The sequence below is a fragment of the Podarcis liolepis genome, assembly GCF_965112155.1.
Source record: "Podarcis liolepis genome assembly, chromosome: 5".
Lineage (NCBI taxonomy): Eukaryota > Metazoa > Chordata > Lepidosauria > Squamata > Lacertidae > Podarcis > Podarcis liolepis.
In genome coordinates, this window is record NC_139556.1 from 69,605,078 (window position 1) to 69,632,912 (window position 27,835).

Consider the following 27,835-nt stretch of genomic DNA (forward strand, 5'->3'; position numbering starts at 1 on the left):
TTAAAAATAAAAATTCTTTATTTACCAATTTTCTACAAAGCACGTAGTAAAAATAAGTCACGTGACAAAAAACCAATATTGCACAGTAGACAGAAAACATTGTTTGAAGATGGAAAACCCACACATTAATGAAGTTCTCTCATAGTGACCAAGTATTTTTAAGCTAAAATAATCTACAACAAATCTGGTTTCAGAATCTTGCCTAAAAAGAGAGGCTTGCAATTTAAAAAAATTATAGGAAAATATTATATTCCTGTAAATAAAATAGGTTTTAAAACGATGTAGACATCTTTATGAAACCAGCCATTAAAGGATTTAACAACTTTTCTCCCTGGCCTCTCAAAATTGTCGTGAAAATGACCACACATACACGTTGCAGATGTCTACAAAAATAAATTTACACCCATAAGTCCTATACTAAATACTAAGCCACACTTGTTACACCAGTAAGCTTCAGAGAGGGCTTGGCAGGTGTGGTGAGACTCCCACCTCCAGCGCTTTAAAACATACCCTCAATGCCATTTCACAAGGCTGCTTTTGAAGCTCTCATAGTAGTTTCACCATGCAGTGGGTGGCTGCTATAAAAGAAGAAAGTCACAAGCCCAAAGTTCTGTGGAGTGTGGAATTAATCACATGACACTCTGAATTTTGACACTTAAGCACTGAGAGTTTTCCATGTGATTTAAAAATCACATGTAAAGCCTGTGTATAAGTGACCGCAGAATCAGAATTTAAGTGCATGCCATTCGATAAAGCTTCCTTTCCTCAAAATGGCCCTCCTTGTGTTATGGTAAAAATGACCAATTTAAATGCAACAGGATATACACAACATGTTGATGTGTGAGCAGCATTAATAAGTCCAATTACCTAGTTTACAATGAGGAAAAACTACATCAGGCAGGGTTAATAGCTACATGCACATAATGCCACAAGTTGCTCTGAGAGAAGGTTGCAGATAAAGCAAGTATTATTTACCTCTTTCCCGAAATACAAAAATTAGAAGGCACCAGAGCAACAGAAGCAAGTTGAAAATCAAGATACTTAGGGTACCCCATGATGTCTGTCCTCTTGAAATCTGCTTGTACAATGGGACTTATGGTTTTCCCCCCTTCTGTAATCCCCTCCAATATACTCCTGAGTGTTCCCCAACCCTCTCAAGCAGCTTTTTGGGGTACACGAGGGAAGGAGAAGCCCTGCTAATGCTGCATTGGATTTCACCCTTATTTTATACAACTCACAATTAAGTTGTGCAATTTATTGGTTCAGATAAAGTTGATTGTGAGCCGATTGCGGAAGGCAGACTCACATTCAAAAACGCCTACAAGCTTCTGACTTAGCAGAAAAGCTTGGAAACAGCCACCATCATCACAGCAGCCACCCAGGAATAAATGAACCCATGATTATCCTGAGACCACTTCTCTTTGCTAAAGCATAGGTTACAATATGCTGTCGGACTGTATCTTTGGCTCAGAGGACCACTGGCCAGATCTTGTCTGACAGTTCTTATGTGTTGGTATCAAGGATGGCATGACAAGATTCTTGGACATATAGATTAGTATGCAGATGTACATTTATGTCTATTTTATTTTACTTATTGAATTTTTACACTGCCCTTCATCCAAAGATTATAGGGCTGTTCCCAACATAAAAATGAGAACACAAACTACATGTTAAAAGAAAAACAAAGCAACAACCCCCCCATACATTTAAAAGGCCATAGAATGTTAATCAGCCCAAGGCCTGGACGTTTTCGTCTGGAGCTTAAATATGTGTAATGAAGGTGCTATGCCAAACTCCCTGGGGAACTACTACAGAAAAGGCCCATTCTTGTGTTGTCGCCCTCCAGACCTCTAGTAGAGAGAGCACATGAAGAAGGGTCTCAGATGATAAATGCAGGGTCTGGGGGAGAGCAAATGGGGAGAGGCAGTCCGAGTTAAATAAAAGTGATTTTTATCCCGTGACTAACTCCTGAAATCAGCTCTGCTATTCAGCAACTAACAGCATTTTCTATACAGTACTAACACTTCAGTCTTTGGAAGTTAACTTTAGGGGCACAAATAACAAAAGTGATAAATCTAAAAAAGCTTGAAAATGAACTGAATGCAGTTACGGATATCAGATATACATTAACACTCCAGCTACAGATGGCTTTCTAATATAATTTTATACCATTCTCCACACCACAAGAGGCCACAATGCTAATGATATATAGTCAATGTAGTATAGTTAAAGTGACTACTGGGCCAGTGGAGAGGAAATTGCCTGTAATCCAGCAGGTAAGAGAGTGCCAGTTGTTTGAGAAGGCAAAGAGGAGGGGCAATTAAAAGCTGAAATGTGTTCTGGTCATGTTGAGCCATGTTTCCTCAGTGGCGGACTCCTTCACTTAACTTATCCTATTATTTAAATATATGCAATCATTGCAACTCCCAGATTATTGTTTATAATGCCAGCTAAATCAGTTTTAAGATTAGTTTCTCCCATTTGGAAAATAGCTCCTTTGGTGCAGAACGCCAACCTTCAAGGGGTAATTTTGTTTTTTTGGATACTAGCAATTTTTGTATGCTTCTCTACAAGATTGTTTCTGAGCTGACAATTACTGATGGCTGATAAAATATGGGAATTAGTGGGAACAAACATCAATTAAAACATTTAACAAACAAGTCACTGATGCATATTTCAAGAATAATTTATTATAATTTTGGCTCATAGATCATTGAAAAATAGGATATGGTTCAACACTGGTGTGGGGTGGGCGGGCCGCCAGGGATTTTTCATGCATACAACCTTTTTTTAAAGAAGCTAAACAAATTACTGGATATCTTAGAAAGGTGAAAATATTTGAGTTGCTTTTAACAACAGTAAGTATCAGAATACCGATGGGATTGGGTGAAGTTAGGTTTGGGAAACATGCACGATTTTATCCGCTAACCTGAAATTCATTCAAAACTAGAAAATATGCCATATATTTCTAAATTATGTGTCACTGAAAAAAGCAGTCTGAAAGAATTTTTTAGGATGGCACAATATTTTCTGAAATTCTTTGCTGTATCCATTCAGGCTCCGAGTATATCCTCCATAGTTTTAAATAATGGATATTATACTTCTTCAGCAATGACTGGTTGAGGGATGCAGCCTCTCAAAGAGATTAATCACAAATGACTTTTTTCTAGAACAAAAAATCCATTTGCTTTATATAAAATTAGATCCATTTCACAAGAAACAAACTTAAAACCCCTGAAGATCTAATGATGTACTGCAATAGTTATAAAGCAGATCATGTTCGAAATGGATCTTCATGGATTAAACATTTTCACTGTTGACTTGGTTCAGGGTGGTCGAGCTATTCCCCCCCAATGGCTTCATTCATTTCATTAAGCTCCATTTTATGGATTTCTTCTTCATCTTGTGCATACAGTCTGCTGTTAACATTTTCTTCACAATAAATACACTCCTTCAAAAAAACAAGAAAAAAAGTAACTCATATTTCCTCCCTCAGTGGCATCTTGTAGTTTGACATGTTACTAGAAATACCCAACAGCATGAATTTCAAAAGTGTCTCCCATACTATGTCTGAAATATTGTGCACACAAACCTGGGAGTAAACCCAGTTAAATACAATGCGACTTGATTCTGCAAAAACATGGTTAGGGTTACACTGCAAATATGGTTCCGAGTGCTCCAACTCTGTGATTTGAGTACTCTTAAGTCTCAAATAGAAGTTAATACTTTTATACTGAAAGAAGAAATAACCACTGAAACATACCGAATTAGTAACAGCCCCCGGTAGTCCACCCTTCTGAATCCATGGATGCACTTCAAGTAGCTCTCTCTTTTGCTCCTCCGTAAATTTTGGCTGGAACATCTGCATTTGTTTCAGTTTCAGTTTGTCGTCTTCTAAAACAGTTTCTAAGTTTCTGAAGTAAAATACACAAGCAAACCCCTTTCAGGTCTTCAACTACCCGAGCGTGCACACTTTATAAATAGTTGATTACTCTGGAGCTCAGGCTTCCTGCCATTGCAGGTATTATGCCAAGCACCCAAATGCCAAGTTCCATTTTGTCTGAGAAGGTAAATTAAGTTGAGGGAAGTAGGAGATCGTCTTTAGCACATTTGCTAAGGCCACATCTGCACTAGACATTTAAAGCACTATTATACCACTTTAACAGTTGTAGCCTCCCCAAAAGAATCCTGGGAGCTGTAGTTTGTTACTGCCGAGAGTTGTTAGGAGACCCCATTTCCATTAGAGAGCTACAGTTTCCAGAGTAGTTTAACAATCAACCCCTCTTCCCCGGAAATTCTGTCAATTGTGGCTCCTTAGAGTCTCCTAACAACTCTCAGGACCCTGAACTGTAAAAAGTCAGCCCCTACATTCGTGTAACACAGATTCTGCATGTTTTGACCACTGGAAGACTGTTATATGCCAAAGCATAGGGAAGTATATGTAAATCAACAAAGCAAGGATATCCTTAGAAAAACAAGAAAACTGATTGTCAGCTATGTTGGGTGAATGGAACTGATCATCAAGAATTAACAGCTCCTTACAATTGCTGAGTATGTAAAAAGAGAATCAAGTATTTCAGGTGTTGGTGTGGACTTTCATGTTATACAAAATACTCCAAGAAAAGGATGGTTATGAATGGAATACACACACACACACACACACACACACACACACACACACACACGAAGTTATTGGCATTTGAAATTGACACTAACTCACTTCATTGTAAAGAGGATGGTTTCCCTATTTTATTATATTTCTGTATATTATATTTCTACTTGTTAATTAACAATTAACGTTAATTACGGGGACTTGTTAATTAAGTTTGGTTAAATTGGAGGAAAGAGGCAACAGAAAAGTTCTGAGAAATGAAATATTTTAGTGCTGTTTCAAGTATACATCTACTTGAAATGGCAGTTCACAGTGAAAGCTGCTTTAAGTCTGAACTAACGTTGAATTACCGGGAGGGTATCTGGTAAGTCATCATAACAGTGTCATCTGTGTTTGCCATCAGCCGCCAGATGGGATCCTGGAGGACATATTTAATGAACTGCTCATTTTCTTCCAGTTCTGATTCCTTTGTTTTCTGATTGTTTTCTGATGAGTCAATGCTCCCAAAATATTTGCTGGTATGACTTGTTTCACTACTTCCTTCAGAAACAACAATAAAAAAGGTGTGCTTTTAATTATGGAGAAGAGATTTTTCATTGAAATAGCCCATGATTTCTTAACCGCACACATGATGTTACCTGTTCCACTGCCTGACATGCCGCATCCATTTGAAACTGAGCCTAAGGACTCAGCAGCTGCTGAAACACCACTTCCTGACAAAGCAGACCCAGTGCCTGAACTTGCATCTTCCTGGAGTAAAATATCAAGTATATCACTAGATACAGAGAAGGCATCGCTATTTTGAACTTCCATTGGCGATCCAACCTGAACAGTGGAAGAACAAAACCACAAAAAACAAACTGTCAATTCAAAAGGTATTTTTTGTTGTTCATAACTCCAGATCCTAATCTAAGATTATGCAACAAGATGATGATGATGATGTATTACATTTGTATACCACCTTATATCCGCAGGTCTCAGGCTGGCTCACAGGATAAAACAAGAGCTTGAGATTCATTTATAGTTGGCTGTTTTATTATAGTTTGTTGTTTATTAGTGTTTTTTAAAAGGTTTAAATTATTTTGCATTATATATTTTTGTCTGTACTGTAAAATGCCCAAGATTTTCTTTACATTGGGCAACACATAAATTTAAGAAGTCTAATATTAACTAGTACAAATCTTCCCAAGGAACATGCACAATTTGAAATTGTTTCAAAATGGAATTGTTTAAAAATTGAGGTTATTGAAAGAGCTCTCCATGTGCATAATTAGATAAAAATGTTGGCTTTTTCCAGACAGGTATTTCCCAGAAAGTTACAGACAATGCTTACAGGGGAAGATGCTTTTCTGTTGCAGTCATCTGAGCTCATGGGTTTGCTCGTCACCCCTCCATCAGTTAAAGTTCCATGGCTTCCTAGTGTACCAGCAGCGCCACTTTCAGCCACTTTGGGCATTTCTTCTAATTGCAGAAGGTTCAACTGTAGAGGAGAACTGCACCTGGACTGGAACAATGGTGGTGAGGCTTGACCTTGTGGGCCAGGAGACTGTGGAGTGCATGAACGGGATTGCTCATTTCGAGATTCTACAACAGTGGTCTTTTCACTCCCTGCCAGTGGATTATAGTGGAACGGTTGAGGTGGGAATGTGTTTGAGGCAGTGAATGGAGGCTGTGCTGTAAACACTGCTTGGGAAGAGAAAGAAGGCTGAGCAGGAAAGCTGGGTGGATCAGGATAAAGTGCTTGAGGGATCCCATTGTTCATTGGAGGATACATGTAGTTGGGGAGTACAAGTGCTACCACTGGAGTCATCAGAGGGTTGGGAAACTGTGATAATGGCAAGTGACAGGGATTTCCCGAGTCCTGCGATTCACTGAAAGCAGAAAGAGGCGCTTCAGGACCTGGTGGCACAGTTCCTGTTGATGGAAAAACTGGAAGTGGGTATGTAGACATAACTGTAGGAAAAGGCATTCCTGGATAACTTGCTTGAGAAGTATCTGACGGAGACCAGGCTGTGCTATTTGGGACAAGCCGGGGAAACCTGTGTGGAGGTTTGGTACCAGAAGTTGTGCTGTCTGAAGAATTGTGTGGCTTCTGTCGTTTTGGCTTAGATTTCCTGTTCTTCCCATTTTTCTTCCAAGACTGATCTACTCCAAAGCCATGTCGTGGTCCATGAACACCTGGAGAGAAAGGCAGAAAATCTACTCAACAATGCATCTAACTTTTAAAAAGGGTGACATCAATACTCAAGCACATCTTTGGACCAAAAAGCTATTTCCTGTAAATTCTAGATACGTGGAAACTGGCTACTGCTTATAAGCAGATGAGAGACACTATGCACACATTTAGAGAAACATTCTTTTCTTCACAGTTACCAGTGGCAGAACTGGTATTTAAATGAGGTTCCAGTTCTAAGTTGTGGGGAGCTCCAACACAAATCATGTCTCTTCCGCCATCTCATTAATTCTGTGTTCCACACGTTATGAACAGCACAATCCTATGCATGCTTGCTCAGAAGTAAGCCTCACTGTACCCAGTGAGCCTTGCTCCCCCAACATGAGCCTTGCTCCCCAACATGTGTGTTTAAGAAAGAAATTACCTTCATTCTTCTGCACACAGTAGCAAATTATGTCCTCTTTAAGTCACGGAGAAGGGGAAAACTATGCATCACTGATGATGTGAGTTTAATCCCACATCCACCTGCTTAATACTTCTAAGGTTGCATATTGAGTTTCTGGAGCAACCGATTGTCAGCCAACTACAATTTGGTTTGATAGTAAAACTGAACTTAACTAAGCACCCTGAACTGCCTATGCACATTTGCAACATGTCTAACTGACAATGGGTTTCTTTCATTCAGATGGTGTTATGAGGCTATAAACAAAGAGAGCCGTACCACGGTTACCAGGTTGTCCTTTGGGTCTTTCTTGAAAATAGTAACTGCAATTATATTGAAAAATATGGAACCTTTTGATTTCTTTACATTTGGTCAGAAAGCTCTGCTCTTCTTTTTGTGTATGCACTGCAAGGACTTCCTTTGTAAGCCCCAATTTCTTAAATGACTCTTTTTCTTGATTCTTTTGAGTAGTGGTAGATTGTGGAGCAATAAGCTGACTCTCCATGGGTTCTGTTCCACTGGGACCATCTTCTATTATTTCTAAAAACAAACAAAAACATTTAGGGGAAACAAAGTGAAATGTTGATCTCATTTTCATCTAATCAGAATTTGTTCTTCCAAATTCGCATGATCTGTCTTCCCGTGGTTCACTGCTACATAAAACAGAGCACATAGTCATTCTTAAAATCTGATTTATAAAAGTCTATATTCCTCTTAGAAACTGTAAAGCAGTACTGTACCTAGTTCAGGCTGTGTTTTTTTGTCTCCAACATGAACTATGGTGCTGCTGTAGCTGCACTGACTGGTTAAAGATACAACGCTCTCTGGCTTGCCAGGCAAAGTTAAAGAAGTTAAGTGAGCACCAACAACAGCAGAAGCATTCGATTTCTCAGGTATCTCCAACTCCGTAGGGCCTATGTGGGATTTTGACAGCACACTTTCTTCTCAAATACCAACATATAACAACACAGAGATACACACACACACAAAGAAAAGAACAAGAAACGTATAAATGTAAGTTTCTCAAGACAAAATAAATGTGACGGCAAGTGAAGCATATAGCTCAGGTCTAACTAAATTGCTTTGAGGAGTCAAACACAGTTCCCACCTCTACTTAACATGACAAGTGATACTGACTGACAAATTTTTATACAGTGCATTGTTAGTGGAAGCAGTGGAGGCTGGTCTGTTAGGCAAATGGGGCACTGCCCCACCAACCTCAGTCTGCCCTCAGCCAGCCCCCACCTGCCTGTCTTCTTACTTGTTTACAACCGGTCAGGGAATGACTGTGCCTGTCATTGGCTCTGGTGCCACCTGCTGTTGGTCTCCATGCCTTCCACTCCATCAATCCCAGCAGGAACCAGCCACCACTGAGTGGGACTTACTTCTGAATAAACATGCATAGGATTGCATTACAAATTCGGTTAACAGTAAATACCTGTGGGTGTTTTAATGTCATGCCTTTTCTCTCTAAGCGTATCAGAATTCAGTGAAGCAGCATTTGAGGAAGGCTGTGATTTCTTCACTGCATCACCTGCACTGCAGCTTTCCAAATACCTACAAGTCAAAGCAAAAACCCCCAGAAACCCTTGGTTAAAAACCACACACCCTGATATTCTTAGAAATAAAGTTGTCAGTTCCATATAGCCATTGCTTTAGTGGAGTGGAATGTTGTTCACCTGATAACACTGTCTAAACAGCTGATCTGCTGATATGAATAAACAGGTTGCTCTCCCCAAGCCAGTTCTTCTGCAGCCAAACTCCTCTGACAAGCCATTCCAACAGCATCATTTTCTGCTGGCTGAGTAGCACTTTCCACGTGGTCACTGGATTTCGCTGTGTAACAGAAACATCCCAAGAATGTTAATATATGGACCTTTCAAAAGCCAGGGAGCTGCTGAATGCACTCCTGGGAACATAGGTGGGGGCTTTAAGTATGAGCATGTGAGAGTTTCCAGTCTACAGCAAAGCTGTTTGTGCAAAATGACAACTACAAACAGGGCTGGGTTGTGTGCACTTGACCACACATCCTGGTTAAAGCTAAACTATTGGAGTTATTCCAAAATCTGATTCCAGATTAACTTGGCTATCATACCTGCATATTTTTTCTCACTTTCAAGCTTTGATCTGGAATTGACGAAGACATGCTCTTTATTTTTGGCCTCACGTCCATCTTTACAAATACCTTGAGAAGAGTCCTAGAGTGAAGATTTAAAACAAACAAACGAGTTACTGAAAAAACTTACAGTAAGCCATACATGGTAATTGTTGATTGGGGTGAATGAAGAAGGTATTAGACTTCTGTTAGAAAAACCCCCAGGGTCAATTTCCCATTAGACTGAAACTATTAAGATAATATAATGAAAATCTTACAGGCTTGGGTATCCTCTGGGTATCTTCATTATTGTTCCCATTACTGTCACTGGATGAAGCCACACTCATTAGGTGCTCATGTGATCCATTGCTTCCCAAACTTCCATAGCCACTAGAGCCACTGTTATGTACAGGCTAAATATAAATATATACACACACATTTTCAACAGAAAAGAAAATGACTAGCTGGAGTCTATATACTGCTAATATTCTGCATACTGTAACTAGTAAGAATCAACCAAGCAATCAAGCAATTCAAGAATCAAGCAAGCTATCAAGAAAGTCGATAAGTTTTTCCTCATATTCAAGAAATAATTTTAGAATCGCAGCTAGAACCTGCATCTTCACAGACACAACCTCCTGTATAGGCAGACAATGATTGCAGGGATATATTTTCATGATAAAACAGGATAACAGGATAAGCCAACATTCTAGTTAAGAGAATGAATGTCATTTTGCAAATCATCCGCAGCATAGGTGGCATGACACACCTGGGAAAATGCAAGTACTATCAGTAAGTCCATGCTCCAGAACAGAAATGGGGCAAAAATTGAGTCAGCATACCCATAAAACCCCAGTTGTTCTAGTTTATGGTGATGTAATCCCACTAATTTCAAGGTGAGAAGTCCAGTTTTAGTATTGCCTGAGCCTTCTTGTCCATAAACCTACAGTCAACAGAACTGCTGAAATGAATAATACTGCAGTGGCTGAAGTAATGAGAAATTTCTTAAATAATTGAGAAAAGAAACCCAATGTTAACTTCTAGGTCAGAATTCTACAAACAAGTATCTAAATACTTTGTAAGCATACATTACTTTGGGACAAAAAATTATGAACATTTTACCTTATAACAGTCTTCTAGAGGAGACCCCAGAGGTTTAGGTAAATTTAGATTTAAAACACAGTAATGAAAGTGTACCTGTAATAATAAGCGATATATTTGCTCTGTAATTTCTTGGATGCTAGGGTGAAGGATTTTTTCTTCTGCGCACTGAGGTGTAAACACATCTTCGTTCAAGGGACCACTGTAAAAATCATTAATAATATCTAGAATATGACAAATGCTTTTGTTTCAGTTATATCAGCCCTTGTTTTTCTATTGCATCTACAAACTTTTAAACTAATAAAATATTCAGGCTTACTCACTCCAAACATGACTTCTTCATTCTGAAGTAATTCTTGACAAGATTGGAAAGATCTGCAGCACTTATAAGTTTCTTGTTAAAAGCATTTACTTTATAGCACATATTTAAAAGAGCAATTTTTGTGTGTACCCTCCCCCCTCAACAAATCTATGTTCCAAAATATGGTTGCAAATAGATTCCATTTTCTTATGTGTGAACTTTGCATGCTCCACACATTTGACAAACGTCTCCATAATTACCAGTACTAAATACACAGAAGCAAAAACATCAGAACTATCCCAAATGTAGTCAGATATTATCCAATTATCACCGGTAAAGCATTTTTGAGCAGTGGCCATAATGTATAGCAATTATTATTGCATGAATGTTCAACACTGAATGGAGGTGGTTCTTGCTACTACTAATATGAAAGCCAGCAACTGTTAGTAGAAAGGTTTCCAAAAGTTGTGAAATATCCATATCATAGAGGAAGCAGATGTTTCAACCATTTAATTGGCACACTGCCATTCTGCAACTGAATGAATAACTTTTAAAAATAAAAACAGGTGCAGGAGCCTGAACTGGATTTGGACCCTGTCGTGAAGTGGGGAGGGGCATTAATGGAGGAATTAATCCTTTGTCCCCCAATCTGGATCAGGTCCTCTGCACTTGCTATTTTGTACTTGAAGAAAGGTGCCCATTAACACCAATAGAAGTGTTTCTTCAATGCAAATAGCACATGAGCCCACCCACCTCAGATCAGGTCTGGACTTGGAGTGTGGGGGGGAAGGGTTAAAGTCCCCCTTATATCTGCCAGCATCTTGATCCAGAATGGGCACTCCGCACCTGTTATTTACTTTTAAAAAGCCATTCCCATAATTTCTGGTTATATAATGGAATCTGTTTCCGAAGATGTGTAGATCAGCTCTTAAAGAAATTTTTTTGGGGGGTGGGCAGCACTTCCAATAGGTTGTTGCTACTCAGATAGTTGTGGAAATCGGGTTTCCACATTATTCTTTTCAGTATTTAAGAGACCAATCTCAAATAATTCATGACACAAGAACCTTCATTTTTATTACCACTTATTTACTTACGTTCTAACTTTGTGTCTTCCAATTATAAAAGAAATCTTTCGACTCCAGGGATTGATGAAACTGGACCAGCTAGTATCCAGAGTTATGTATTCACCATTTCTGGTGCAGAACCTGATTGGTGAATAATCAAATGGCTGTCCACCGCACTGAAGAACTGTAACAAAAAAAATTGATTCAAATTTCAGCTTTATTGTAGAAATATTCACAATTTCTCATTTTAAATGATCCAAGCATTTGTAATTCCCAATATTTCACATTGAAACATTTAAATAAAGGTATCAAAATTAAATGTGCTTGAGATCTGAAGACTACTGAAAATTCACAGCTAAGCATTACTCTATTTTAAAATGCTTCCCTAATTATTAATCTTATCTATTTCTGAGTGGGGTAGAGAAATTTGTGGTGGTCTTAACATCAATATGGAATCAAATGGGGCTGTGGGTGTATAAGAGTCAGTGAATAATGTGAAAACACCAGATGTTATAAATGTTTCAGAACTAAGAAGATGTAGACCTGGATGGGAGACCCATGTACAACCTAAAACAATAAAAAAATTAGAAAAAAAGATATGGGTGCACTGATGACATATTACTCCTAATTTAATACAGTGGTACCTTGGTTTATGAACTTAATCCATTCCAGAAGTCTGCTCTTAAACTAAACTGTTCTTAAACCAAGGCGTGCTTTCCCATAGCAGCGAGGGGCTCAATTTACACACACTCAACAGAAAGCAAAACATGTTCTGCTTCCAAGGCAAAGTTCACAAACCAAAACACCTACTTCTAGGTATGTGTTCTTAATCCAAGTTGTTCATAAACTAAGATGTTCTTAAACCAAGGTACCACTGTATGATCTAGCTCAGGATACTTGAGTCTACAATAAACACTGTGTGTATGTTTTTATGATCTAATAATCAGAAGAACAATAAACTGATTAAAAGTTACCAAAAACTATATGAGGATCCCTCATCCTTTATTGCCCCCAACCTTCATAATAATAATAATAATAATAATAATAATAATAATAATAATTTTTTATTTATACTCCGCCCTCCCCAGCCAAGGCCGGGCTTAGAGCGGCTTACAAGCAATAATAAAAACAAGATGAATGATTACAACTTAAAAACAAAAATAAAATACAACATTAAAATAATGGAACATTAAAATATTAAAATGTAGCCTCATTGCAGGAGAAGGAAAAGAAAAAAGAAAATGGGGGGGAGGGAATCAAATTGGCTCCAAGCCAAAGGCCAGGCGGAACAACTCTGTCTTACAGGCATGAAAATTTCATGTTTTTCATGAAAAACACACTATGCAAAAGGAGTCACCTACTTTTTTTGTGAATTGCTATCATTAAAGGTCTGTCACTTGGATGAAGATGTACTAAAACAGGAGTTCCAATTAAGTCCTGAGGCAAGTATCCCAACAAAGGCACCGCTCTAACAACAACAAAAGGTTAAATAATCATGAAGCAAAATACATTTAAACACAGCCTTAAGTTCATTTACAGACTTTGTTGAAATAAAAACAGAATGTTTGGACTTGTATCAGGTTTAGTTCTGCAAACCAATAAGCGGAACCTAAATATTATTGTGTAATATTTACGACATTCTTTTCTGTGCTGATTGTCAGGACGTAAGAGGCAATTATGAAGCACGCAACCTCCGAAAAGTCTAGTAACTCTAGCAGTTGTGGTCACCTGCGATAAACCAAAGTGGTTTGCCAGGTGGGGCAGAGCTAGTACATTGGCTTCATGGCAGGAGGGTCTCTCTTGCTTATCGGGGGGTGGGGGTGGGGAGCAGGCGAGATGGCAGGGAGGTCAGCACAGCAACACACTGATGCCTAAAACAAAGCAAGATTCTAGGGGACTTATAGTGCAGACAAAAATATACTGTACAAAACAGAAGCAGGGTGGGGTGGATTCAGTATGCCAGCTTCCTGGCAGGTGGGTTGCAACTGCTTATCAGTAGCGGGTGAGGTGGTGGTGGGGGGGTTGGCATGGTGAAAATGCACCATCAGAAGCACCAGATTGACTATGCCAGTAGATTTACACCACAGCAACCTTTCCCCTGCCTCACCTTTCTCCTTCCTGGTAAGCAAGAGTGACCCACCTACTGGGAAGATGGCGTAGTAGCTCTGTCCTACCCAGCAAGCTGCTATAGTGACCATCTTCCCCCTTTTCCTACATAGAACAAGGTATCAAAATAAGATTAAGTTATGCAATTTCAGTAAATAAAGAAACAAGGAGCTAAGAGGTCATTCTAGAAATGCATCACATCACTGTTTTGAAGAACATGTCAAGAAAATGGGCATCAGAAAGACCTCTCCTGTCCCTAATGCAATATGAGTCAAACATGGATCAAATTCACAATTAGATTCACTAAGAGCTATTATTATTTTTTAATATCCTCATTATTTAAACAACTGCAAAGGTATCCCACTGAGGACATTTCACTATAGTCACACATCAATATTTCCTACCCATTTTTGCATTTTAGTCAATACTACAGCTAAATACACAACCATGCATATCATAGTTTTAGTAGTTCACCTTTCATCTACATCTTGGAACAAACAACTTGGGGTGTGTGTAGTTGTAAATATCCTTTTATTAGAAGGAATTCTGGGTGCTGAAAGGGAAAAGAAGGACAAGGTTTGTAGAACTAGAGCATTTGTATGAACAAGATGCTTTATTTCAAGCACAAAATAATTGCTGTATTATTACCTTCATAACCGGAGTGGACCTTTTCTGCAAGCAACACACAACAAAGCTGATCATCTTCATCTTGTACTTTGATAAGGTATGGAGTCATACGAAATGGGTGGTAGCAGATCTCACTAGTATGCTCCACTTTCCCTGCACTAAAAATTAAAAGAAACAACAGTTGAGTTCTTATAGTTTGCATAGCCCCCAAGCAGAATAAGGTATTTGGTAGGTGAATCTAAGCGATGGGCTTTGGACTATGCTACTTCCATGCACATATGGGGACTCTTAAACCCTCCTCCTTACTAAAGCATCCTCTGAAAAATCACCGGTGAAAAATCAAGAGACTCTCCAAGGTGACACTCTAGGAAGTGCAAGGAAAGGAAAAAGGGCAACCCCCCGTTTTCCATGACCATCTATGTGCAAGGGCCATTAGGCCTTATTATGTGAGAAGCAATACGTACAGCAGTGGCCAGTGAGGCGGTGAAGGTGGGACTCTGTTGCTGTTCTCCTGGTTTCCCAACACAGGAGTTACAGTCGCTTACCGAGGGGAAGAAGCGGAGGGGTAAGTTATGGGGAGAGAGACGTGGTGGAGTCACTCTCTTGGTAAGCAACCCACTGTGTTGGGAAGCCGGGAGAGCAATAGAGCCCACCTGCCCCACCTCACTTGCCACTACTGAATATGCAACAGCCTAGAAACTGCTTTTTGTGGTGACATCTTAAACTGTAAGGTCTATTCAGCTTTTAGTGAGGATTCTGGAATTCATCTTTGTAAGTCGGCTAAGCCACATACCAATGAACATAAACAGATTGAAGCAAAACATCTGTTAGTCCCCACGCTGACTTAAAATTTTGCCTCACCTGATGCGGCAGAAAAAAGACTTTTCCTCCATGCACTCCTGGGTGGTAGACTCTATAAAAATATAAAAGTATGAAAATGACTTTATAATCTACAGTAACAGAAAGAAGTGTATACTCTGAAAGTCAGAAAGATGTCCCCTGTAATTACTCAGCTGAAAACAATGCAAACACAGAGTAACTGGCAGAAAGGTGCCTTTCTTCTTGTTATTTTAGTGCAGTTAAGAGAACTCTACATTGTGTTTGCACCAAACTAATTTATCTAATACTAGATGTAGTTGTTAAAATAGGTTTTCAAAGCTATGAGAGAAAATTCATATTTTAAAAACTGGAAGCTCCTCCCTGTTCAAAGTTGCTACCTCTCAGTATCTCTCAGGGCATCAGAAGACTGGGAAGTAATGGCATGAAGGTTGTTGTTTTATTCTGAACAATACTGTTTTAAAAGCTGGACAGAGTATATTCACATTAACTGTATGACGTTCCAGTGAAGGGACTGGAATAATATCAAAAGTAAAGTCTTGTTTTGCCAAAGAATTGAACAGAAGTATGCACAAAACCAACAAAAATTCTTCTGGGACCTTAAAAACTAATACACTTACTGTAACAAAAGCTTTCCTCACCCAGAGTCCAAACAACTCAATGAAGTAAGCTCAGCTCCATGAAAGCTTCTGCCACAATAAATTTTTTCATATTTTTTTTAAGGTACCACAAGGCTCCTTGTTGATTTTGCAGCAACAGGCATACACAGTGACGTCTCTGGAGCATGTAAGTACAGTGCTTAATTATCCTATTAGCCAGATGAAATGAGACAAAACAGATCAGAATATAAAATATTTGTATCTAATAGCTGCAAATGACTCTGCCAATTAAAAAGAGCAAAACACTAAAGAAACTGCAATTAAGCAAAGACATATCCTAATGGCTCAAATGCAGATGAGCAGTGGCGGGGGGCGGACAACAATTTAAACACACTTACCAACTCCATTGCAAATAGTCCAGGATGGCAATCTGTATGGAGTAGTAGAACTGTAGAACACACTGACATCCTGAGGTGCCAGAAACTCCACAAATTTGGCATTTTTAAATACATCTTTCTTACAGTGGAGAATAGAGGCAGCCTGATCGGAGATGTACAGAATTTTCCCAGTAGCCAAAGAAACAGCTACAGCAAACATATCCTTAAAAAACACAATAAATACATAGTAAGTCAAAACTAGTTTAGTCAGGGAAAATTTTAAGAAGTTTTGTGAGTTACAAATATTCTAAAATACTGAGACATGGTAGGTTTACATTTTTTCTTGTTAAGAGTATTAGTATTTACCTGCATATTTATCAATGATTTTTTAACAAAAATGTGGCAGTTGTAATCTAAAGCATATTTTTTTAGATGCCACACCAGAAGAGTAACTCCATATAAGATTGTGTGGGGTACTCCAAGCAGTCATCAATACAATCTTCTTTGCCTCTTCTCCTTCTTGCAGATTGCCTTTGCACTTATCTGCGACAGACTTCCCATTTACTTAGAAAGAATAGGTTCCAATGGCTTACTCTTGACTTTTAACTATGGTTACACAATTATGAATGTTGAGTCTAATTAGCCCCAAGTGTTTTTCTAATGCTACTGAATTTCCTCTGGAAGCACTCAAAAGGCTGCAAAATAGTGCAAGGTGGAAAGTCACAGAGATCCCCCATATATCACTGAAACTAGACCAAGAGCATTCTCTGTTCACAATGTGACAGATGTATGCTTTACCCTGGGAGGTAATGGTTTCCTAGATTTTATTTTTCATTGCCTACACTGTTATCCTGCCTTTCCTCCCAAAAGCTGAAAGCAGCATGGGGATCTGGGTTGCTCACCCCAATGTAACCTCACACAAACTGTGTGTAGAAGACAGGCTGCCCTGGGGTCATCAGTGATCTTCACAGGCAAGAGGGAATTTGAACCTACATTTCATAGACCAGGTTTAACACTTTAACCACCACACCACACTGTCTGTGACGTAACACGGTGTATGCTGTTATTTGATTTAGAAATACAGTGGTACCTCAGGTTAAGTACTTAATTCGTTCCGGAGGTCCGTACTTAACCTGAAACTGTTCTTAACCTGAAGCACCACTTTAGCTAATGGGGCCTCCTGCTGCTGCCGCACCGCCAGAGCACGATTTCTGTTCTCATCCTGAAGCAAAGTTCTTAACCTGAAGCACTGTTTCTGGGTTAGCGGAGTCTGTAACCTGAAGCGTATGTAACCCGAGGTACCACTGTATAGAATCTGTGATTATTAACAACCATGAATTTCTGAAACTCCCAGTTCAGTCTTTTAAAAAATCATTTGCACGAGTGTTCATGGGCAAGGATACTCACTGCATTCTTCATGATGTATTCTGTAGTAATGTTTTCAACATCTTCCACTGTATAGGACAATACATCAAGGCCACATGGATAGCTTTCATTAGTCATCAACAACTGGTAATATTCTTCATTGGCTACAGGAGAACAAAGTTTATATTTTGAATAACACTGTTTAAATTAAATCATATTCTGTAAAAATACATGGTAGTCTAATTAGAACAGAAAAGTAGCTCAGGAATATGCATTCTACCATCAAGGTTTCCAGAGGCTTAAACAAACATTAAGAAAAGACAACCTCTTCTATATATCTTCAGGTTGCTAAGCAGGTAGATGGTAATACCCTCCCCCACCTTGGGTTATGACACCAGTTCTCAGGTGGCAGGTAAGGCGAGAGAGAGAGAGTGGGTCTAAACATGCAAGTGGTATCTTGTTTTAGAGCAGTTAATTTGAAATTTTTACTCTGCAACGCTTTCATACTGTTCATCTGCAATATATGTTCATACTGAATAGATATCAAACAAGTCCCACGCTAGTGTTTTAGCTGAAGAAAGACCAAGAAGAGGAAGGTTATGACAAATGAAATGTTCCAGGAATCCAACCAGTATACCAAGAGACACAGTTATTAATTCAGAATCTCTCTTGCTGCTTCCTACTGAAGTTCAACAATGAAGTTTAAATTTCACCGATTCAACAGAAAGGTCTGATATAGTTACCTCTAACTTGCTTAATGCTTCCAAGTGCATACTTCAGAGTTGCCAGGATACTAGGTTTGCCTTTGATCCTTTTATCAGGAGGAAGATGCCTTTTTAATTCCTGCAATGTTTTTATTAGTTCCTTCTGGGTTTTAGATTTAGATGGTAGTTCGCTGCTAGACAACATGAACAAAAACAATTCTGGTTGAAATGTAGCTTTGTATTTTGCAAAGCCCAAGTTCTTAATGTTGAGAGCAAAATGATTAACTGGATGCAGACTGGGTATACATTGCTCTTAAGACTATTGAGATTTATAATTATTTCTTCCTTACATGGAGTGTTTGTTCATATAAAGATCTAAAAGATATGTGGTATGATCATTCTTAATTTACCGTTATTTAATATAAAAGAGATTACTTGAGAGAAGACCCAATGGAATTAATGGACAAGACTAATTTAGGTCTCTTTATTTCAATGGGTGAGATCCAACTGCAGCAGCTGTTAGTGCAACACAATACTCGTAGTAGAAGCCCTATTCTTAATGTAGTAGGGATGCCCTCGTGGGATTTCACATGTCAGTCTGACTTCCTGTGAGATCTCATGACAGCATCCCTACTGGTCCCAGAGCCAGCACATCAAGCAGGCCTTGCCTTAGAAGCAAGGTAGAGAGCTTAAAAGTTATTTTGGTGCCTGGTAACCCAAGAGGACACAGAGTGAAAAGAACATTCAAACTCTGGCCTTGCTTTCTGTTCAGCATGCCGACTCTGGTCCCTCTTCACTGTTCATGGCAGCCCAGCTCCAAGGGAAACATGTTTTTGACTATAGGTGACTTTTGCGTATACACTTTACCCTTGGAGCCGAACCCCCTCATAAGATGTGAGCATGTTACATTTCAAGTTAGGACTTAAAAACCACCAACACTCTCAGTATCTCCATATAAATGACTGATGAGTGGGGCATATCCAAGGCACCATATTGGATGATTTTGTAGCTACATTAGTGCAAGTTACATATACATTCTCTCTCTCTCTCTCTCTCTCTAATTCATTCATACAACCAAAACTACTATGTAGCATAATTACCTTTTATAGCAGTCTAAAGATTCCATAATCATAGTTGCTTCTTTCCCATTTTCTTCACCCTCATTGCTATGTGAATCATGCCCACTGGAGTAATTTTCACTTGCATCATTTGCACTGGATCCACCATTCATTTCAATATCTTCCTGAAGGGCTTCCAAATTCTGTTCATTCTTCATTTGAATATCCATGTTTTCTGCATTTGCCATTTCCAAATAGTCACTCATTTTGAGCAAAGAACTTCAGGGTCAATGACTGTTATAAAATATTTTCAAAGAGTTCAAATTGTTTCATATAGTTCAGAATCCAGCTCCTCCGTTATAGAACAGAACACCTGTACTTAGCATAAGCTGCCGTACAGTTCTGATATTTTTAAAGCCATCTTTGTTATCAGTATTCAGCATTTTCAAATCTTACATCTGAGTTCACCTAGGAGGAAGAAAAACATTTGTTGAATGAGCATGCAAAGAACTACTGGCTGAATCTAAATGAAGTTAGTCACACTTTGGTACCACTGAAGTCAGCAGATCTTAAATGTATACAACATAGTTTGCATCTAACCCCATAAATATTAATTGTGAAAAAATGTGTTAATATTCTGGTTGTATTAACAAAATTAGTATATTATTGCAGGTCATATGGTACATAATCACTTTAGATTTTCTGGTTCACCATTTCTATATAAATGACGGAAGGTTAGAGAAATTGTCCAAAAGCGCTTTCAGAGTTAGTCTCGTTTAGGAGACTTAATATAACCCTGATGAACCAAAGGTTTATATACCCTAACTGAATTTTCTAGACATTTTACATCTTGATCCAAGCTTTCACAAACATGCAACACTCTTCTTCCCAATTATCTAGAGATGCATGCAAGATAATTTGCTTTTGGTTGAAAGAGGAATTGCACTTTATGGGCACTGCTAAACTACATGCCAACTACAAGCTAAACTCCTGCCAACCTTGCAGTTCGAAAGCACGTCAAAGTGCAAGTAGATAAATAGGTACTGCTCCGGCGGGAAGGTAAACGGCATTTCTGTGCACTGCTCTGGTTTCGCCAGAAGCGGCTTAGTCATGCTGGCCACATGACCTGGAAGTTGTACGCTGGCTCCCTCGGTCAGTAAAGAGAGATGAGCGCCGCAACCCCAGAGTTGTTCGCGACTGGACTTAACTGTCAGGAGTCCTTTACCTTTTTAAACTACATTACTACTGCTAGCCATACTTGGATACTTTCTATTATGAAACTTACTGTACTATTCCTCTTACACCAAGAAACAGCCTTGAACCAAATAGCAGCAAGTAACAAGAGGGAATAAGCAAATAATTGGATATAAGTATTTGCAGAGCCATAAATCTATATTGAGAGATATGGTCAGCTACTGGGATCACATCATTAAAGACAACTGTCATGCCTTACCTTATATTTTAAAAAGAAAGGTTGGCATAAATGTACCATACATCACGGTCACTCCCAGCTAGCATCAAAAAGCACAACCTAGGTCCAGAATGCAATGCACTTAAACCTTGTTTCTTCCTCTTCTAATGTTAATTCTCAGCCATTAGGATCCGGACACCTCTAGAACTATAAAATATAAGAGAAATACCTGGAATCCCACCCCAATGATGTTCTCTACAAATATTTTGGAAGCACATAAATGCCAAAGATGGTCAGTTATGCCAACCCTGTAACAAATAATTATTTAGCCTTTCATTTACAAAAGAGCACTAAGATCTGATTGTCCTTAGACCTTCATAGTTTCCAATTAGATTTTTCACTGACAAGTGGATTTTTCAAGCAACCTCTTGATGTATTTTTTTAATAACTCTGGAACAAAAGGTATGAGAAGGGGGGAAAGGCATTACAACATAAACTAGGTTTATACAAAAGTACCCATGAAATCCAAAAAATGTTACACTATAAAATAGTTTCTAACAGATATAGAATTAATCAGAGCTCAAGAGCAGATAGCATTTTAAGACCAGTGTGGTATTTACAAAGGAAAGTACTTATTCCCCCCAAAACACACACACTAGCAATTTTTTAAAATTATTTTATTTATTTAATAAAATTTATACACCACTTGATTGTAAAAAAAATCAAAGCGGTTTCCAAAAAGATAAAACCAAGAAATCAGAAAAAATTTACAATACATGAAAACGTTTTCATTCAACAAAAAATTCAAAACATTTAGACTAATTCCTAAGCGTACTTTAAGAGGATGTGAGTTCCACTAAACTACTCAGTCACCAAGGTATCAAATGTATGTGTGAGGGGTGTGTGTGTGTTCTTATTATAGTAAATTAAGAATTAAGGATTTTAAAGATTGAAAACATACCAAGCACCTGCTTTAGGGGACACACCTTCTTCACGGGCTTCGAGTCAATCAAACAGTTCTTTAGAAGAGAGCAGAAGTCGCACCTGTAGCATTAACAAAGACAGTTGTAAATTGGCAGTTTTTGCAATGAAAAAACCCAAACAAACTTTAAAAAAAAAATCCTTCCAGTAGAACCTTAGAAACCAACTAAGTTTGTTATTGGTATGAGCTTTCGTGTGCATGCACACTTCTTCAGATACACTGAAACAGAAGTCCAGAAGTCACCAGACCCTTATATATAGTGGGAGGGTGGGGAGGGGTATTACTCAGAAGGGTGGTGGGAATGGTGTGGTAAAGGGTAAAGGGTGGCTGACAGGTGTGGTAAACCTGTTGACGACTTTCTGTTATAGTAACAGGTGTAGATTTATTTATTTTCAATCACCCCCACAGTACAATTCAAATAAAATATGGACCATTATATGCAGACATTTGCTTTCTTAACACCACAGTGCAACAATGAAATTGACAACTAACCAGCACCTTATAGTAGAAAAGTGCTGACCACTACATGCTTCCAGCTAAAACTCAGAAATAACACACTGCCTCCAGCCAAGCCTTACAACATAACCATATTTGTTCCAGTTACTGGGACAGGGATTTAAATAAGGAAGATGCATATTAGAAATTAATGCATCAACATTTGTTTTTTAGGAAGAAGAGTGATCATGATACATTCAGGCATGGCTAACATTTTAACATGCCACTTCTTTTTTTATAGAGGCATTCATACCTCTTGTAGGAACTGACCAAGCACCTATCTCCTGAAAATCCAAGTCTCCTACTCAGGTTTGCAACATCAAGCATTTAATGCAAGTTAATATTCTAATACCATTTCCTGCTTAATCAAGAAAAACTAAACTTTTCTAAAGTTCAAATGGTTCCACCATTTTTGTTTGCATTCCTCAAGAGAAATAAAGTGGAGATGTAACAGATCTGTTAAATTGCCCCCAGTTACACCTAAAAACAAAGGCTGCATCCCTACCAGGTACAATGGTACCTCCGGTTACGAACTTAATTCGTTCCGGAGGTCTGTGTGTAACCCGAAACATTTCTGAACATGAGGCGCACTTTCGCTAATGGCACCTCCCACTCCTGCTGTGCTGCTGGCATGCAACTTCTGCTCGCATCCCGGGGCAAAGTTCGCAACCGGGAGCATCTATTTCCCGGTTAGTGGAGCTAGTAACCTGAAGCATTTGTAATGAGGACGATATGTAGCACGGGGTTCCACTGTATTGTTCATTATAACCATCATTAACTGACAATGCAAAGCTGTGCATGTTTGCTCAGAAATAGGTCCCATTGAGTTCAAAAGAGCTTTCCTCCAGGTAAGTGGGTATGGCAGCTTTTGCCAGCCTGGACCCCCTCCAGGTGTTTTGTACTACAACTCATGCACAACCTTACTAGCTGGGGCTGAAGTGAGTTGTAATCCAAAATATCTGGGGGGAACCAGGTCAGCAAATGCTGGTAAACAGAACTGCACTCACAGTTTGCCAATAGTCTTCAACAGCAGACACATCTTTCCATCTCAGAACCATCTCCAGATTCTCACTACAGATACTATAAGAATTAATTGGCTTGTTGCTATGTTACTTAGTAACTAGGCCTTTTTGGCAATGAAAACCAGTCTGTCATAGGTATGTGCCATGTGTTTACATAATAGCTTAACGACAAAATGGTTTCACTGACTCAGCTATGAGCAAGCTACATTTGTTACTAAAATCATCTTTGCACACAAATAGGTCTATGACCAATCCTCTACTTGTCCTTTCTATCATATGCTTCTGTATGTTCGATGTATGTTTAAATGAAAAGCTGTCAAGAAACACCAATATTGTAACATTTGTTTTCAAAAGAGAACCATTCTTACAAATGAGGTAAGGGTTTTCATAAAAGGAAGCTGAAAAGGTAAATTAAAGATGTTATTTGACCTGCCCCGAATCTGACACTTTAACCCCTTAATTATATTGGATTTCAGTGTAAAGTCTTGTCCAAATGACGAAACAAGAGGGTTCCACAAATTCTGTCAAAACTGAGAAAGCAAGTGTTCTATACATTAAGGCCAACACATTTAAATACGATAAGAGTGGGAAACTAGGGAGAGAAAAAACTGATTAAGGATAAGGGACATTGCAGAGAAGTTGAATGAGTTATTTGCATCTGTCTTCTCTGCAGAAGATACAATTTGAAGTCATTATTTCAGGAATGGTATCTGAAGAGCAGAGTGAAACAGTGACAACAGATGAAATTCTCAGACTTGGCAACAAAACTAAGAATTAGATAGTCACAACACAGAATGTATTGGAAACGACAGGCAAATTAGCTTAAAGATTATATACATACACACACAGAGAGAGTGCATACACATATAGCAGAACAAACCTCACAAAAAAGAAGAATCAGCATGGATTTTGCAAAGCATAGTAGTCCTGCCTCACCAAACTTTTCAGTTCTTTGCCAGTGTCAACAAGCATGTGAATGGGAATTATTTGACAGACATTCTAGTCATGGACTTTCAAACAGCATTTGACTAAGGTTTTCATTAAAAAAATCCGGGTCTTCTTATGGTTCACTATCTTCTGACAATTGGCGAAGCAATGATAAAGCAACTTTCCCCGCCTTTCAGAACCAACACCATTGTTAAAATCAACTCTGAATTACAAAAAAAAAATCACGAATCCTAAGTCAGGCAACTGAAAAGGATCTCTAACTAGCAGGCTTTTAATGGGAAATCAATAGGGGGGGGGATAGTAGATGGCACCAGTGGTTTATTATGAAAACCACAAGCCTCAGGCCAGGGCCTTGTTAGGCTGTATGAAAATCCAAGACTGGTCAGAACAGCTTCAATTCCATCATCAAAAATAAAAATAAAAATCAAGTGCAGGGCCAAGTACAGATATTTTCAAGTACTCTGCCACCTTGCCATGGGCCACTTGAATGGACCTCGTAGATCACAGCCTGAGAACCTCTATTGCAGAACATGACATGATTGCCTCTTTTTGATCCAGGATATATGAATCCCAAAGTATAGGGGGTAGGGGAAAAATAAGAGCACTGGGAGAAAGTGTTGCCAACAAAGAAGTTGTCAACTGGGAGAAGAATTGCCAACAAAAATAGATAAGATGTCATACAAGTTTACTGAAGTTGCTGAAAATATCAGCTTCTAGTCTTTAACAGAATAAGTTTTGTTCAGCCCAAATGCCCATCATTTGCTCCCCATTTTGTACTAGAGCTGACCACCATCTTAAAAGTTTCCAGTTCCATGTTTGTCTTTCTACTACTAAAGAGCTTTCAAAATTCCACTCCTGTGTTTCATAAAAAGCAGCAAGGTTCTTCCTTGTAATTCCAGGCCACAAGTACAGTTACATAAATGACTGTGTCAGAGGCACACAAACAGCACGCCTGCTTAAAGGAACACAGCAGAAACTTGAAATATCACTTCTGATAAAAACATCTCACCTAGTTTCAACTACTAATCAACTCCACCTATCAACTGCTATAAATGATGTATCAATTAGAGCTCCAATCCTATGCACATCTACTTGTGGAAAAGCCTTATCAATAAGGTGAAAATTACTTCTGTATAGGATTAGACTACAGTACAAGTTCTTAAAGGTATTTTACATCACTGGGAAAGGCTGCAGCAGGTGTTTTCCTTGCAAATAACATTCTGAAATCCCAAACCAATGAGAATTACTCAATGCAGTATTTCTTGAAGTACTATACTGCTGCACATATACTAGTATCAGGATTTTTTAATATTTTAAAGATGAGAGTGACATGAAAGTTTACTATCCAAACTAGTTTAAAAAAGCAAAATTATAAAGTCTTTTGAGAAAGCAAAAGATATAACTTGCCATTCCTTCTCAACAATGCCCATTTACTTATGCTGCCCATACACTATCTATGAATAAAGCAGGTGTACTACTCTGAATTTACCAGAGGAGTACTAAAAGACGAAATACTGTATCACTTTTGTAATCTACAAAACTATTAAAAATCCAGACCAATTTAACCACTATCTAAAATGATAGCCATTCAGCATCAGCAAACATTTGCATAATCAATCATAAATCTAGGGACTTGTTGCTCAAGACACAACTAATCTCAGTTACATCACATCATTCTGCAATGAACTTGGGAGGCGGGGGCGGGTGGGGACTGTACAAAATTAACAAGGCATGCAACCAGCCAACGGGAAAGTTTACAGCACCTAGAATTAAAAACACATCTTGGCTCACTGAAAGCGCAAGTGAAGCATTAAGTGTAAACCATTATTCTATCCTACCACCTAACGCTAGGCTCAAAGGATTAGAGAGAGCCACCCTGGCAACCCTTGCGCAGCTTACCTGACAGCTCGCCTCCCGCTCCCCCAAACGTACAAAACGTGTAGTACTGCCTTCAACGGAGCCTATGCAGAGTTTGGCCAAAACTGACAGACGGAAAGCAGCCCAGTGACCCAGCGGTGGCCTAAGCGATCCGGTAGTGTCAGTCACTTACAACCCCCCATGGGAATCAACTCCAAGGAGCCTTCGCCCACCCCTCCCATAAAATATTTGACGGGGCCGCCCCCTCCACAAGTTGATGGACATAGTCATTCAAATGCTGTTCGCGCACCACGTCATGTGATCGATTATGCGGGGCGGGGCTCACCTGCCCTCCCCCCCAATATTTTATTCCAGTTGGCGCTCCAAGGGGCTCGCTCCGGTGCGTGCATTTCAGGAGGCGTGCAGCCTTATTATTAGTAGCACACTTACACAACCCAGGCACGCGCGAGGCCACTTCTTAAAAACTTCCGCTGCATCCCGATCCCCATGTGTCCTTCGGCTGCCGCCACCGCCCCCCTCCCCACGCCTTCACCGGGGGTCGCAAAAGCCACGCAGCTACATTACCTGCTGTACTTCATACCCAAGCACCTCGTTTCCTTGAATCCCATTTAAAAAAGAGAAAAGAAAGACGACCCCCCCCCACTGCCACACAACGAAACGCCTCAGAAGAGGAAACGTGGGAACCTCCTCCTCCTGATTCAGATTAGTTAAGCCCCGCCATCCCACCGATACACAGGCAGGAGACCCCCCCCCTCCCCACGAAACCAACCCAACCCAGGAATTTTCTCCCGCGCACAAAAGCAGCCTCGGCTCCACCGGCGCTGCCCCCTTCCCGCCGCCCTTTTCCTCCCGCAGGAAGGGGGTGTGACCGGCAGGGAAAAGGCCAGGCCTCCCCGCCCCCCAAACACCACCAGCGAAGCTTGCTTACCCTGACCGAGGCTCCCGCGCCCCCCGCGCTCCAGCCCCGGCGGTGGCGGCGGGCGCGAGGAGCGGCAGACCCGCCTGGCAGAAGCCGCCGGTTATACAACGAGTGACGCTGCCTGCCTCGAAAGGGCTCCGCGGGGGCGGGAACGGGGCAGGGGAGAAGGACGGGAGCGGCCGGCAGTCCTTCCTTCGCCCACCCCTTCCCTCGTTTCTCCCCTCAACGGCTCACTCGCCGCCGCCGCCGCCGCCTCTTCCTTCCCCGGGAAGCGGCCCCCTCACAGCCCGGCAAACTCCGGGCTTCATACAGTCAGAAACGTGATCGTGCCTGAGGGAGCCCGCTCGGGCGGGCGGGGATTGGCTGAGGCGAAGCCCTATCTGCATACCGGGTGGGCCGCGCCGCCGCTCGGGGAGCCTCCATTGGCCGCGGCGGACGCCACTCGAGTTGCATAAGCCTCACGTGTGACTCCATGTTTCTCCGGCAAGTGGGCTAGTAGAAGTGGCGGCGGGTGGAGCGATGTTGTTTCTCGGTGCAGCGCTGCTCGCCTTCTCCGGCTCGCTTCAGCCAAGGAAGGGGCGGCTTCCCGGAGGAGCCCGGGGAAGGGGACGGCCAGCCGACCGGCGTCCTGAATTGCCGGCGCCCTAGGCATAGGAGGACGTTTTTCCCGCGTGTCCTGGAGGGTTAGCGGGGTGGGAAGGCTTCTGCAGGGCCGGCCC

At 40.1% G+C, this 27,835-nt stretch overlaps 1 protein-coding gene across 17 annotated transcripts; it reads right to left on the bottom strand.

Annotated features, from left to right (window-relative positions):
- On the bottom strand, positions 1–27,467 carry PER2 (period circadian regulator 2). Of its 17 annotated transcripts, none has more exons than XM_083506315.1 (23): positions 27,126–27,467; positions 21,834–21,916; positions 19,504–19,929; positions 18,443–18,594; positions 17,742–17,863; positions 16,356–16,557; positions 15,383–15,434; positions 14,543–14,679; positions 14,369–14,447; positions 13,150–13,256; positions 11,819–11,972; positions 10,520–10,625; positions 9,601–9,735; positions 9,323–9,425; positions 8,907–9,063; positions 8,666–8,784; positions 7,968–8,171; positions 7,507–7,767; positions 5,946–6,790; positions 5,251–5,437; positions 4,963–5,152; positions 3,764–3,914; positions 1–3,451 (listed from the first exon to the last, which is right to left on the bottom strand). In XM_083506315.1, exons 3-23 carry the CDS (start codon positions 19,725–19,727, stop codon positions 3,341–3,343), a joined length of 3,798 nt encoding a protein of 1,265 aa, XP_083362441.1. In that variant the 5' UTR covers positions 19,728–19,929; positions 21,834–21,916; positions 27,126–27,467; the 3' UTR covers positions 1–3,340. The 17 variants fall into 17 exon arrangements, with proteins under 17 accessions (XP_083362441.1, XP_083362443.1, XP_083362453.1 ...); XM_083506317.1 differs by having other exon boundaries at positions 7,968–8,168; positions 21,859–21,916; positions 27,126–27,465; XM_083506327.1 differs by having other exon boundaries at positions 7,968–8,168; positions 18,443–18,597; positions 21,859–21,916; positions 27,126–27,465.
- Between the last annotated feature and the right edge of the window lie 368 nt (positions 27,468–27,835).

Excerpts from the sequence above, each read along its gene's own strand:
- PER2 (XM_083506323.1), bottom strand. The coding sequence starts at position 19,727 with ATGAGTGACTATTTGGAAATGGCAAATGCAGAAAACATGGATATTCAA. Across the intron at positions 13,257-14,368 it reads TTCCAAGATGTAGATGAAAG|AGCGGTGCCTTTGTTGGGAT; the intron begins GTGAACTACTAA and ends TGTTGTTGTTAG. Across the intron at positions 9,426-9,600 it reads CCCAGAGGATACCCAAGCCT|GACTCTTCTCAAGGTATTTG; the intron begins GTAAGATTTTCA and ends TCTTCACTCTAG.